Source organism: Bidens hawaiensis, unplaced genomic scaffold, assembly GCF_021521415.1.
Source record: "Bidens hawaiensis isolate Kalapana, Puna unplaced genomic scaffold, B.hawaiensis_p1.1 tig00023612_1, whole genome shotgun sequence".
In the NCBI taxonomy this organism is placed as follows: Eukaryota; Viridiplantae; Streptophyta; class Magnoliopsida; order Asterales; family Asteraceae; genus Bidens; species Bidens hawaiensis.
Window position 1 is genome coordinate 224,372 of NW_027493699.1, and position 15,200 is coordinate 239,571.

A 15,200-nucleotide genomic window follows, 5' to 3' on the forward strand; every position below is an offset into this window, starting at 1 on the left:
ATATTTAAGTAGGTAAGAAGATAAACTTCTAATAATATGCCAAAAATTAGTTTCTGTGGTGAATGAGCTCAATAAACCATAAACAAGTTGGAATCACACAGTTAACAACCTAACATGCAACCTATAATCGAAAGACAATCAATCAAGCAACATGTGAAACATTCATTTAGACACAATTCAAAAATAAATACGCCTGAGACACATCCAATAAATATAATCAAAACTTTTAATTAATCAAAATCCCATAAACAGAACCCGAAAACCGATAAGTCCAAAACAATCAACAAAACTTCATCACAAGCCTAGATAACTAAAAAAGGTTTAGCCAATAATCATGTTCAAGAACGAAACACAAATAAATATAAAAGAGTTCATCGAAAAATATTTAATAATAGCTGAGCTACGAGCCTGCTAGCTTAAATTAATTAAGGAGCATGTGTGCTTGTTTCTTTAATCCCAACGTACGAACAATAGTAGCCACCAAAATTCTCCTTTTTGCTTGCTTGCTGCTGTGCATCTCTCGTGACCTCCAAGATGTCACCCCGAACAAAATAATAGTAATAGTAATGTTATGCGGATGTCACACCAAACGAAAATAATAATGATAATGCTCCTACGACAGCTGTCGTTTTATTAATACTTTGTTGACTCCCCATAATGAAGGCTGATTACTATATATATAATAAAAATAAAGTTTGCCGTAGGGTTTTTTTTCATGTATCTTCACTTGCAGAGCTCTCCAACTTCTCATGGTGGGTTCTTCTAGTCCATTGGACCACAACTCAATTTGGTGGACTTTAATCATTGTCCTACGTAAAATATATCAACATTAGAAGAATGTGACATGATTTTTTTTTTTTTTTACTATTGAGACCATTAAAATTTAATATCAAATAGAGAAAATTAATTCTAATAAAAATTTGAAAATCATTATAAACAAAACTTGCTTAAAAATTCATCTGTCGGTTTCAAGTTTAGTAAACCACTTTGTTTTAGCTCATAATCTCTAGAAACCATTAAACTCACAAATGAACCAATTAATAATAATATTTAATATAAAATCCTGACTCAAAAGTAACTAAAAGTATAGGAAATATGTATAACAATAGGTATATTTTAGACCACATCAAATATCCCCCCACTTAAATCTTTTTCGTCCTCGAAAAATATGTAATGAAACGAAATTATAATTCTAAGTCGATCTTTAAAACATATAGATTAATTTTATGAATAGATAAACGCAAAAACCGCGATTACCGATATTGTTGTCCACTTAAACTCAGTCACTAGCCTATCAAGCCCCCCATCATATTCAATGATTATTTCCAAGTGATAATAATAAACCAAGGGGTCTCACACCTAGAGAGTTATAGATCTGCTTACCCCCATCTCAAGCATCATCGAGACAATTAAAACCAAGTTGAAACAGGCTGGTTCAACCTATCACCGTAAGCTAAAAAAACCTTTAATGGTAGGAAGAAAATGCACTTAGGTGGAAGATGGATGAAAGGTTAAGTGAGGTCGTACGAGCATGTCCTAAGTACTATGGGACTTTGTCCTATATATTTCCTAAGAAAATATTTATTGACTAAGAACCTTGAACCCCAATAGTGTATCCTCAAAGTCACCATCCCCAAGGTAACACGTAAGCTCTCGACCCCGTATAGTATGTGCACTTTGGCCTCTTTTTATATTTTTCAGAATGCTTCTTTGGCATTTTACAATACATAGTTTCTCACTTCGTCTGCTTTTTGGACCAATTCTTGGAATACACTTTCAAAACATACTTTTTTTTTCGAAGTGTGCTCTTAGGCATTTTTACCCTAAAAATATAACTAAAATCTAAAGCTCGTATAAAGATGGACATAGCGGGCAACACCACTCGTTATCTACTTCCATAAAACAGAGCGGTGTGCTAAATTTAAGTGCATGTAATTGTCACCACCTCAATGTAGTCAAATTACGGTAATAAAAGCTATGCCATATCGAATTTTCAACTTCACTACCCTCCTTAAGATAAGAACCCACAAGGTTTAGGATTATTAGGTAAATTAATAATAATCAAGGGAAACCTTTCAAAGCTATTTGGGCCTACCGACACATCCCAAGTTAAGTGCGCTATCTTTTTATTTAATCTCATATATAATAATAGTTTTAAAAGATCAACCTTAAACAATAATATCATTTTCCATTATACGCAAAAGAATTTTCGTGAAATTTTTATTTATTTATTTATTTAAATTTAACCTTTTTTGTGAAATATAACTCATTTTTTTCGTTTTTTTTTTAATTTTTTAAAATCTTTAAATCTAAAAAAACGTCAGTTTCCCATCCCCACAGGAAAAAAGACAAAAATAAAGTATATATAAAATAAAATAAAAACAAAGAATAAAGAAAATGAAACAGACTCCCCTGGTAATATGGTAGTGATCTACGTATGTGATGTTCCGATAAAACGACTGTATAGCATTTCATTTGTTGTCACAGCTTTTGGGTACACTCTACAATCAAATAAGCTCAGAACGCCCCAATATGAATGGAGATTGATTATGAACGAAAGTATCCAAACCTACAAAACAAAGCTCAAAGCACCCAAAGCAGACATTAAACAGACTCTAAAAACTTAAAACTGACTCAAAATACAAATATAAAGGAAAACAAACACAACATGATACAAACTCTAAACTCGGGTATTACCTGATTCCTATCCCTATCAAGCAGTCAAAGTAGGGATGTCGAGCAGAAATACATCTTCCTCGACCGAATCAACCGGCACACCGATATAATGTTTTAACCTATGGCCGTTCACCTTCCACGCTCTCCCCTCATGATTAACTAACTCAACTACACCATGCGGGAATACCTTCTTCATCGTGTACGGACCAACCCATCTCAATCTAAGCTTACCTGGAAACAACTTCGGACGGGAATTATAAACCAACACCCGATCCCTACACTTGAACTCTTTCACCTTCCTCAACTTTCGATCATACAATGCCTTCGTACGCTCTTTATAACTCCACGATCTCGTGTATGCCTCATCTCGCAGCTCCTCAACCTCATGAATTTGGAGATACCGGTTTTTCGCAGCTTGGGTCAGGTCAAGATTAACGTATCTCAACGCCCAATATGCTCTATGCTCTAACTCAACCGACACGTTTTCCCGTAAACCATCCTAAAGGGTGTGGTCCCAATAGGCGTTTAAAACGTTGTGCAGAAAGCCCAAAGTGCATCATCCAACTTGTCGGACTAGTTCTTTCGGTTCTTGCCGACAGTTTTCTCCAAAAGTCGTTTCACTCCTTGGTTTACGTTCTCCACTTGCCCTCTCGTCTATGGGGCACAGGCGGTGGAAAACCAGTAGATGACCCCATACCGTGCCAACTCCTTCTCCATCTGGGCATTACAAAAATGTGCGCCCCAATCACTGATTAGGGCTTTGGGAGTACCAAACCGACAGAACAACCTCTTCAAGAATCCCACTACAACTCGGGCGTCGTTAGTGGGCAAAGCTTGAGCCTCAACCCACTTGAAACATGGTCTATAGCCACGAGATTGTATCAGTTCCCTCGAGAAGAAGGGAACGGACCCATGAAATCAATGCCCCAAACGTCGAAAACCTCACAAACCTGAATAGGGTTTTGGGGCATCTCATTACGGGAGATGTTACCAGTGCGCTGACATGTGTCATACTGTATGACAAACTCGTGTGAGTCTTTGTAAATCGATGGCCAATATAAGCCAGAATCTAGAACTTTCCTAGCGTTGGAAGACGAACCATGGTGGCCTCCAGTTAAACCCTCATGACAATCTTAAGAATTGCGGCCCTCTTCCCTACTCACACATCTCCTCAACACTCGATCGGCGCCTACACGAAACAAATATGACGCATCCCATATGTAGTGGCTGGCGTCTGCGAAAAACTTCCTCCTTTGTTGATAACTCATGCCCTTGACCACCACTCCTTCGGCCAGATAATTTGCAATGTCGGAGAACCATGGCAGACCCTCCTCTTCAGCACTACGTACAAAACTGGCTCTCTCTCTCTCTCACACATCTCATTGTCACCATCATCAAAGACTCGTGGGAAAACTTATCCCTGATTGCATGCTCTCTATTCTCCTCCCTCTTCGGATCCTCCAGACATGATAAGTGATCCGCAGCTACATTCTCCGCTCCCTTTTTATCTCTAATCTCAATATCAAACTCGGAAAGTAAGAGAATCCATCGTATCAGGCGTGGCTTGGCATATTTCTTGGCGAACAAGTATCGCAATGCCTCATGATCAATATAAACGATGGTTTTGGATAACACGAGATAAGAACGGAATTTGTCGAACGCGAAGACTACTGTTGGAAGCTCCTTTTCAATAGTCGTGTAATTCTCCTGAGCATCATTGAGGGTCTTACTCATGTAATAGATAGGATGGAAGTGCCTGTCCATCCGCGGACTTAAAACAGCCCTGACTATAAAATCGCTAGCGTCGCACATGAACTCGAAGGGTAAGCTCCATTCAAGTGCTACTAAAATAGGGGCGTTAACCAACTACCCCTTGAGAAACTCAAACGCCATTAGACAATTAGCATCGAAGTCAAATGCGACGTCCTTCTCTAGAAAGTGAGTCATGGGCCGGGTGATATTGGAAAAATCTCTGATGAACCTACGATAGAAACCCGCATGCCCGAGAAAACTACAAACGGATTTCACACTAGTCGGTGGAGGAAGTCTACTGATAGTGTCAATTTTAGCTCTATCTACCTCAATACCATCTCGCAAAATCTTGTGCCCGAGCACAATGCCTTCAGTCACCATGAAGTGGCACTTTTCCCAGTTCAACATCAACTTCGTCTCTATGCACCGCTTCATCATCTTCTCAAGATTAGAACGACATTGATCGAATGAGTCCCCATATACCGAAAAATTGTCCATGAAAACCTCCATGGAACTCTCGATCATGTAATGGAATATCACTACCATGCAACGCTGGAAAGTAGCTGAAGCATTACATAACCCAAAAGGAATTTTTACGTGAAGGCACCGTATGGTCATGTAAATGTGGTCTTTTCCTGATCCTCATGTGCGACTGGGATCTGGAAATAACCTGAAAATCCATCAAGAAAACAGTAAAACTGTTGTCCCGACAGTCACTTGAACATCTGATCGATGAATGGAAGAGGGTAGTGGTCTTTCCTAGTAGAGTCGTTAAGCCTCCTGTAGTCGATTCACACCCACCAACCTGTGACTGTCCTAGTCGGAATAAGCTTGTTACATTTGTTAGTAACAACTGTCATCCCTCCCTTCATAGGGACGACCAGAACGGGACTCACCCATGAAGAATCGGAGATGGGATAGATCAGGCATGCGTCGAGGAGTTTGATAACCTCCTTTTTGACCACTTCTGACATGTTAGGGTTGAGCCTTCTCTGAGGTTGGATTGCAGGCTTGTATTCATCCTCCATGAGTATCCTATGCGTGCAAAAATTCGGGCGGATGCCTTGAATGTCCATGAGTTTCCACGAAATAGCATGTTTACGTGCCATGAGCACATCAACCAACCTCAACTTCTCATCATCCGTTAACTGAGAAGATATGATGACGGGCAAATTGGCATCACCGTCCAAGAAAGCATACTCCAAATGAGGAGGTAGCTCTTTAAGCTTAAGGGAAGTTGGTGCCTCAATCGATGGTCTCTCCTTCGGACCCTCGGTGCTATCGGCAACTGTGAACACCTCTGGGTATTTAGGACTTGAGCCAACAAGAATGCTCAGGTCGTGCTCCGGGGGAACATCAACCCCGTCCTCATGATTGAGCAAATCTACCCCGGAGATGTAGTCAAGACAGCGATCGAACTGAGATATGAACGTGTCAAGAAAGTAAACGGAATCGTCCTGACTACTGGAGTTCCTCATCGATTTGACGACATTGAAGGTGACGTTCTCCTCCCCTAAATGAAGTGTAATTTTTCAGTCGAAGACGTCAATAAGCACTTTAGCAGTACGAAGGAAGGGTCGTCCCAAAATGAGTGGGACCTGATCGTCAGCCTCCATGTCAAGAAATTACAAAATCCACGGGGAAAACAAAATTTATCGACTTTAACGAGTACGTTTTCCACGATTCCACGTGGATATTTGACCGAACGGTCGGCCAAGGATAAACTCATGTGCGTCGGGACTGGCTCGCCAAGGTCTAGCCTTTTATAAAGAGAATATGGCATCAGATTTATGCTAGCACCTAAATCGGCCAACGCGTAGCTCTCAGTCGAACTGCCAAACAAACACGGAATCTTTAAGTGTACCGGGTCTGCTAATTTCTCTGACAGCTTGTTTTGGACTACCGCAGAGCATCCTTCATTTAGACATATTGTCGAAATCCCCTCCAGCTTCTGCTTATTTGAAAGAAGATCTTTTAAGAATTTGGCATATTTAGGCATATGCTGGAGTGCCTCGACAAACGGAAGATTGATTTTTAGTTGTTTAAGCATGTCCAAGAAATGTCCGTGTTCCTGTGTATACTTTTGCCGTAGAAGACGAGTAGGATACGGAACTCGATTAAGATCGACTTCGGGGCTCTTCTTCTCTTCAATCTTCTTCTCAACCATTTTCTCCGCGGGAGACTCACTGTTTGACATGTAATTGCTGGGACTGGCCTCTTGTGCGTCCTCATAGGAGTCTCCATCTCTATCTCCTCGTCCACCAGCTCTTAATCATCTGCCAGCTGCTACTCTCTATCACCTCCTCTACCACTATGGGTGGTCACCGCCTTCAATTGTGCCTTCGGGTTAAGCTCAATGCTGCCCTGAAACGCTCCGACGTGTTTATAAGGTATCATTAGCTTCATCATCTCATCCATATTTAGAGACACCTCCAATAATGACGACTGCTTGTTCTTTAATAGGGTGTCGTGCTCAGCCAATCTCTGTTGTGCGTTATAATCTCTGTCAATAAGGTGAGAAAGCATGGTAGATTGCTTAGTTAGAAGCTCCTTAAGATCCAGATCCATACCGCTACTCTTCCCCGCACTCTAACTCCCTGCTGCCTCTGGGTCACTAACCTGAACTTGCTCTTGCCGAAAACCCTAAGCATTACCTCCCGACCTCCAACCATAGTTGGAGTTATTTCTCCATCCTGAGTTTCCATAGGCATTCACTCCTTGATTCTGATTACCCAAGTAGTCCACCTTCTCCTGCTGATCGACTGGACAATCAACTGTGTCGTGCCCTACGCGACAGATTTCGCATTTCTGAGCAATCTTCTTCAACTCTCGGATATCTTTCTGCATTGCCTCTAAGGAAGCCGCGATGCTAGTATCATTCGAGAGCTGATAAATGCCTCGAGCAAAAGAGGTTGTGGTTTTAGAAGTACCTTGGGCGGATGGCTCCTGCTGTTCGGCTAGGGCGAAGCAATCAAACAACAACTCACACTCATCTATATCCAGCTTCTCTAACATTTTGCCTCCAGCTGACGTATTGAATCTTTTCTCCATCTCAAAATGTCAGCCCGTTATAGAATTTCTCGATGACGGACCATTCGAGTAGACCATGTTGGGGGCATCGAGTAAGCAGATTATGGAACCTTTCCCAAGCCAAAGAGTATGGCTCGTTAGGGTCCATGCGGAAGGAACAAATTAGATCATGAAGACGCGAGGCTTTAGATGGCGGAAAATACTTCTTAAGGAATTCAGCTTGAATATTATCCCAGATAGTAATGGAACCAGTGGGAAGGTTTTCCAACCATGATGAAGCACGGCCCTCTAAAGAAAATGGAAAAAGATGAAGGTAGATAGAAGCACAAGTAACGTTGGAAATATTAAAAGTGTAGCAAATACGAGTGAATTTGTTCAGATGGCCAGGCGCGTCCTCGTCTTCAAGTTCGTGAAATAGGGTAGAAATAGTGATGGAAATCATGACATTGGTCGGAATCTTCCAATTTTTAGCATCGGGCATCGTCGGACGTGTGATAGCAGACCGTCTCCCCATAACTCCCTCGTTCGCTCTCGAGTAAACCGTACGCCTAGGGGGGGTTAGCATCACCCATATCTAAAATGGAATCAGAAACGTGTACCTTGATTTCATGTAGAGCACGTGCAATATCTCGAAACTCCTTACGGCGCCCACAAAAATCTCTCTCGGGTTCGTCAGAAGCAGTGAACTCTGGTGGTCCTATTGAACGTGTATGTCGCATACGCTGAAAAACAAGTAAAATAATGAGGACCAAGCTTATCCCTAAAGCACACACGTTACAATCAAGGTACAAATCGCAATCATGAGCAATTAATAAATAAATAAAATAAAATTAGTTAATTAACTTAAAATTAAAACTACAAATTAACAAAAAAAACAAATAGAAAGTAGTTCACTATTACCAAGTGTCCCCGGCAACGGCGCCAAAAACTTGATGTGCGTAAAGTGGAATATAAAATTTTAGCAAATAATGACCAAGAACAACGAGTAATAAAAGCCTAAAATACCCTAAACCAAACCACTAGCAACAGGCAAGTGAACCTATCGGGTGTAGAATAGCTATGGGAAGACCGAGAATATCAAACCCTAGAGACACTTATTAAATTAACGAGACTAGTTCTAAAAGCTAATTTTAGGTAATAATTAAGAAAATATATGTTTTGGGATTTTTATTTATTTTATTTTAAAAACTAATAACTAATTAAACTAATTACTTAATTTAATTAAAGTAAACTAGAAAATTTAATTACCTAATAAGAATTTTGCCAATTCAAATATGAGCAACGGTTACCTAGGCAAGAAATCCAAATTGTGATGAATCGGGCTTTTATCAGTTACGGGAAAATACTATGGGAACCGGGAATCTAAAGATATGAAACCCCTAGGAAACCTAATGGATCCTTAATCACTCTCAAGGTGTCACCTCTGAGGAATCCTAGAGATCATGTATAAACACCGGCTTATTGGCTCACCTGTCAGTTCACCAACTATGATTAATTACCTAGAAAACAGCTAACCCGTCGGTTTCACTATCTCAATGCACCTAAGTACACGGGGTGGTCTATGAACAGTCTAGAGGATACGGGTAAACAGTGAAATTAAGGCAAAAATAGGCAAACCTCATGTCGGATAATTAAACCTAAAACCCTAACAACGCAGACAAACCCGACAACTTATCACCCGTCGGATATTTAAGTAGGTAAGAATATAAACTTCTAATAATATGCCAAAAATCAGTTTCTATGGTGAATGAGCTCAATAAACCATAAAACAGTTGAAACACACAGTTAACAACCTAACATGCAACCTATAATCGAAATACAATCAATCAAGCAACATGTGAAACATTCATTTAGACACAATTAAAAAATAAATACGCATGAGACACATCCAATAAATGTGATCAAAACTTTAATTAATCAAAATCCCATAAACAAAACTCGAAAACCGATAAGTCCAAAACAATCAACAAAAATTCATCACAAGCCTAGATAACTAAAAAGGGTTTAGCCAATAATCATGTTCAAGAACGAAACACAAATAAATATAAAAGTGTTCATCGAAAAAGAATTAATAATAATTGAGCTACGAGCCTGCTAGCTTAAATTAATTAAGGAGCATGTGTGCTTGTTTCTTTAAAATTTAATATCAAGTAGAGAAAATTAATTCTAATAAAAAGGAAAATCATTATAAACAAAACTTGCTTAAAAATTCATTTGTCGGTTTCAAGTTTTGTAAAGCACTTTATTTTAGCTCATAATCTCTAGAAACCATTAAACTCACAAATGAACCAATTAATAATAATACTTAATAGAAAAACCTGGCTCAAAAGAAACTAAAAGTATAGGAAATATGTACAACAATATGTATATTTTAGACCACATCAATTTGCATGCATTATATAGAGATTAGAGCGTCGAGCACGGCCCTGTGCTTTGTGAAGCACGACCCCGTGCTTCTAGGGGAATAAATGTTTCTGATTCACAGAATTGTAAAGAGTTAGCGCTTATCATACTGAAGATTCTAAGGTGACCACGGCCTCGTGCTTCATGAAGCATGACCCCATGATTTTTGTCACTGAAATTTTTCTTTGATTCTTCAGCAAAACGCGAGAATAGGAATTTTCGGAATGATATTTAAGATGTTAATTGAACAATTTGGTTATCCTAAAATTACTTTTTCATTAATTAAAAGTCCTAATTACAAATTCGGGATAAGCCCGGTTTTCTTAAAACATGAATTTTCGATCGGGTGAAGCCCGAAAGTCCTAAACTTTGTGCTTATCGCACCTGATTACACATGATAACATAAAGATGATTGTCTCTAAATTCCACCGAAAGGCTCTCCTCCATCTATTGGCCCGGGTGGAGGAAAGTACATGAAACAAAGGACTTGAAACTAGAGCTGTTCGTTGATGTCTAGTAATTTCATTTTCATGCTCTCCACCGACTCGATGAGTTGGATAAGGCCCATCTCCGCAAGGAGATTCATTTCAGTGAGTTCCTTAACGAGCTCTTGAAGTTTCATGAGTAGCTCGGTTTTGGAATGTGTCGTGACTCATTCCTCGGTTGATGAGTAACGGGAATTTTGTTATTCATCTCAGTAGGCATTGTAAATTCTCAGGGGAAAGTGTTTGTGTTTGGTTTTGTGCAAGACATGCATTTGGTAAGAGGTGCAATTTATAGCCAAGCAGTTCTCAGGCACTGCCCCGTGCTCTTGAAGCATGGCCCCGTGCTTTTGGCCTTAAAATTCTATTACAAACCGGTCTGACTGAGACTTTTGCACTGAAGATTCCGACCCGCACTATGTAGCATGGGGTCGTGCTACAAGAGGCACGCCCCCATGTTTGTGACACTAATTTTTTTTATATTTTTTTTTTGTAAAACAAAGGAGCATAATTACATGGGATGGTTTAACGAGGGTCTAGGCCAGATCCTACTTCCAGTATGTTCATTGGTTTTGGAGGAGGATTACCACCTCCGAGACATTTCTGAATGGCCCATCGATGTATGGTTTTAATCGATGTCCATTAGCTTTGAACTTGTGGCCGTCAGAATTTGAAATCTCAACTGTTTCATAATCAAAAACAGATTCAATTATGTATAGACCTGTCCAACGAGATTTCAGTTTTCCTGGGAAAAGAGGTAAACATGTGTTATATAACGGTACCCGATCGCCAACTTGAAACTTTTTGTTTCCTTTCAAATGGGCATCGTGAATACATTTAGTTTTTTCTTTGTAAGACCAGGAGTTTTCATAGGTCAGTGCTCTTAGTTCTTCTAGCTCGTGAAATTGAACTACCCGATTTTTACCGGCGGACATTAGATCAAAATTTACTGCTCTAAGAGCCCAGTAAGCCTTGTGCTTTAGTTCTATGGGTAGATGACATGATTTCCCATAAACAAGTTTGAAGGGTGTTGTTCCTATGGAGGTGTTGTAGGTTATCCTAAGTGCCCACAAAACGTCATCTAACTTTTCTGCCCAATTTTTTCGATTCATTCCTATAGTTCTTTCGAGGATCTTTTTAATTCCTTGATTCGAAACTTCCACTTGCCCACTGGTCTAAGGGTGATACAGTGTTGCCAAACGGTGGTGAACTCCATAACGTGCTAAGACTTTGTCTATTAGAGCATTGCAAAAGTGAGTACCTCTGTCGCTGATTAACGCTTTCGGAGTACCGAAACGTGAAAATAACTTTTTCAGAAAACGTACAACTACTCGAGCATCATTAGTGGGAAGAGCTTGTGCTTCTACCCATTTAGACACGTAGTCAACTGCTACAAGGATGTACTTATTTCCAAATGAGTTAGGAAATGGGCCCATGAAATCTATGCCCCATACATGAAAGACTTCACATATTTGAATGCCTTTTTGAGCCATATCATTTTTTGCTGAGATGTTTCTGGCTCTTTGACAAGCATCGCATGCTTGGATTAAAGCATGTGTGTCCTTATATATGGTGGGCCAGAAAATCCTGCATCAAACACTTTCCTGATCGTGGTAGCGGTACTGTGGTGTCCACCAGCTGGTCCTTCATGGGAGTTTTTGAGAATATCTAAGGCTTCCTTTCCTGATACACTCCTACGAACAACCTGATCGGCACCTATCCTAAACAAGTACGGGTATACCCAGAAATAGATTTCAGGTCGAAGAAAAATTTATTATGTTGTTGATGAGTTAGCCATTTCCTTAGGATTCTGCAAGCTAAATAGTTTGCAAATTGGAAAACCAAGGATTTTCGTCCTCCTCTTTCATGAATGCTTGGATATGCATGAGAACTTCATGTGGAAAATTGTCATCGATAATTTCCTCGTTATGTTCTTCTAAAGCTGGACATTCTCTACTCCTTTCTTATCTTTAACTTCAATGTCAAATTCTTGGAGCAGTAGAATCCATCGGATAAGTCTGGGTTTAGCATCTTGCTTGTTAAAGAGGTATCGTATGGCGGCATGGTCGGTGTAAACTATGGTTTTGGACAAAACAAGGTAAGATCTAAATTTTTCAAAGGAAAAAATTATTGCTAATAACTCTTTTTCTGTTGTGGTGTAATTTCTTGTGCATCATTAAGGTAACGTTTGGTATGCAGGAAAGGAGGACGGAATGGAATGACCCATTGTGAGAGAATAGAAAATAGTGTGTTTGGTTGACCAAATGAATGGAATGACCCATTACCTAGTCCATTCTGTTACCTCTAAAATACCCCAATTTCATTCCATCCATACCCCATGTTTTTTTTCATTCCATTCCCTCCTTAACCCTACATAACCTCCACCACCCTCCCAACAACACCACCACCCAACATCAACACCCACCACCGCCGCCACTGCTATCAGCCACCACCATCGCCGTCCACCGCCGCCACCAACCATCACCATCGGTGGTAGCCACTCAGCACCGCCACCCGCCCGCCGCATATATCAACCATCACCCCACCATAACACACAGTGGCGGATCCAGAAATTTTATTCAGTGAGGGGGAACAATAAACAACATTTTCTTCGTATCTCATCTCTTTGACAATGTTGATAATATAAAATTCTTAACCAAGGAAGATCTGAATCAACTAAGTTAGTCCTAGAGTTTCAATTATAAAAATGTTCCAAGGCACGTCTCAGACAACAAATCTAAGCCAAAAATTCAATCAGTTTTAGTTTTATTTTATATATAACTCGAGCAACTAAATCCATTACCCCATACCGAACAGACCCTAAGAGTTTTACTAGCATAGTAAATTGGTTGAAAATGTTTCTCTTTGTGTTGTCCGATTACGGCTCCAACTGCAAAGTGATGTGTGTCTGATGAATGCTCTTTCTAAGGAACTCACAACTAAGCTTTAAACTTATAAAATGAAACTCCTAATGAATCCACACACAACTGGCAAGTGTACCAATCACAAGTAGTATAGACCTAAGAAGTTCGAGTATCGAACACAAAGACACACGAGAACGACTATGATCACTAAACCCTAGACAAGACCTCTCGAAGAATAATATTTTGTTTAATTGGTTTTTAATAAATCAAACAACTTGACCTAATTTACTTTGACTATATTAATTAACTTAACTTAACATAACATGACGAAACACTTAATGAAACTTAGGCTTAACTGACAATGGAGAAAACATCTACCTAGGAAAGAATCAAATTGAAGGTCTAACAAGCTAATGGATTGAATGATCTCACGACACCGGTATCTAAGGATGACCCAACTAAGGTTCACTCAAGAAAGCTAGATCACCTCTCGGTCTCACTAACAAACCCTAATTTACACTTAATTGATTTTAAGAACAAACCGAGAAACGAATGCTAAGGTGTTCTAATGCCGACTCTCCTCTCGGTCTCACCGACACACGAACCTAATGTAAACGAATACTACGCAACCAAGGATAGAGGAACAATTTGGTTTAACTCAAACTAGACCAACTAATCGCTCACAAACCCAAACCCGACAAGAACCGAACCAGCTCTCGCGCGATCCTAATTCTAAAAAGTAAAAGCAATGAGACGACTTTACTTCCTATCACCTCTCGGCCTCTAAAAAGGTGTTTACCTGCTGAAATCAATCAATTAACACACTCAACAAAACCCTACGGTTGATCCTACCGCAATCACACTTTAAACACAAAGTAAAGAATCAAACAAGCTAAAATCAATCATAACTAATTCAACAAATCGAAACAAGAGGTTTATGAGTATAATTAATATAATCTCAGACACTAAACACAACCTAATTCAATATTAAACCAAACTTTCAATAGCAATTCAAGTCATATTGATCAAATAATCCACTAAACTCAATAAAACCTAACAATAATCATCTATCCTAGGTAGAACAAAGAAGATTACCTACTCATGTTGGACAGCAGCATATACTCAATAAAAACATCATATTGATCACCAAAAACATAATCAAAATCATCCAACAATCAATTATGATTATACACAATTCAATCTCCAACTCAATTGCAAAACAATTCACTTTTAAGATCAAAATCAAAAGAGTTATGATACTTAAACCAAACCAAGTATATGGGGATGAAGTATAATGTTCTTGGCTGCTCTTGGCAAAGAAAAACACTTGTAATCTTGGCTGCAACTCTCCTTTCTTCCTTGAACTTGAAGCTGTCGATCGGAATTCTTCCAAGGATTAGGGTTTATAACTTTTTTTCTTCTCTTCTCTAGGTGTAGCTGCTGATTTCGGGATTTAGGGGCTGGTTAGGGTTTGATTTTTGTTGTTTATTATATTATAACACTTATGGGCTTCACAAAATGGATATGGGTTGGGCCTTTAACTTGATTCTTCAATAATAGTTCATAAAAGGCCTCTAAATCTCGTTCAAAGCTCGCTTTCTTTCTCTTTAAACCCGTAACCTACAAAATACATTTATTAATGTAAGAACATACTAAAACAAGTTAAAAACATTAAATATAAGATAAATAAGCGATTAAAACAATGATAAATGGTGGGGAAAACAAGTATGTTTTACAACACATCAAATATCCCCACACTTAAGAATTTTTCGTCCCTGAAAAAGAAATCTACACAGGATCATAACCAAGTGAAAACAACAAGCTCCCAGATTATTTAACATTACTAAAACACAAGAAATAGCTCAACATATTGACCGTGATTGCCGGTATATTTGTCCACTTTAAACCTAGCCACTAACGAATCAAGCCCCCAATTGCATTAAACGTTTTAAGCTCAAATTCAAAGTTTACACCTACCCCATCTCAGACAAAG

General features: G+C 39.2%; 1 protein-coding gene across 1 annotated transcript; it reads right to left on the minus strand.

Annotated features, from left to right (window-relative positions):
- Positions 1 to 2,713: 2,713 nt before the first annotated feature.
- Positions 2,714 to 6,625, minus strand: LOC143567730 (uncharacterized). Its single transcript, XM_077054070.1, has 5 exons — positions 6,058 to 6,625; positions 5,234 to 5,941; positions 4,756 to 4,991; positions 4,051 to 4,383; positions 2,714 to 3,175 (listed from the first exon to the last, which is right to left on the minus strand). The coding sequence occupies exons 1-5, from the start codon at positions 6,623 to 6,625 to the stop codon at positions 2,714 to 2,716; spliced, it is 2,307 nt and encodes a 768-aa protein (XP_076910185.1).
- Positions 6,626 to 15,200: the final 8,575 nt, after the last annotated feature.

Coding starts and splice junctions, on each gene's coding strand:
- LOC143567730 (XM_077054070.1), bottom strand. CDS start 6,625: ATGTCAAACAGTGAGTCTCCCGCGGAGAAAATGGTTGAGAAGAAGATT. Junction 5,942..6,057: donor TTGTTTTCCCCGTGGATTTT/GTAATTTCTTGA, acceptor CACTTCATTTAG/GGGAGGAGAACGTCACCTTC. Junction 4,384..4,755: donor TTTTGCGAGATGGTATTGAG/GTAGATAGAGCT, acceptor AATGATGCTCAG/GAGAATTACACGACTATTGA.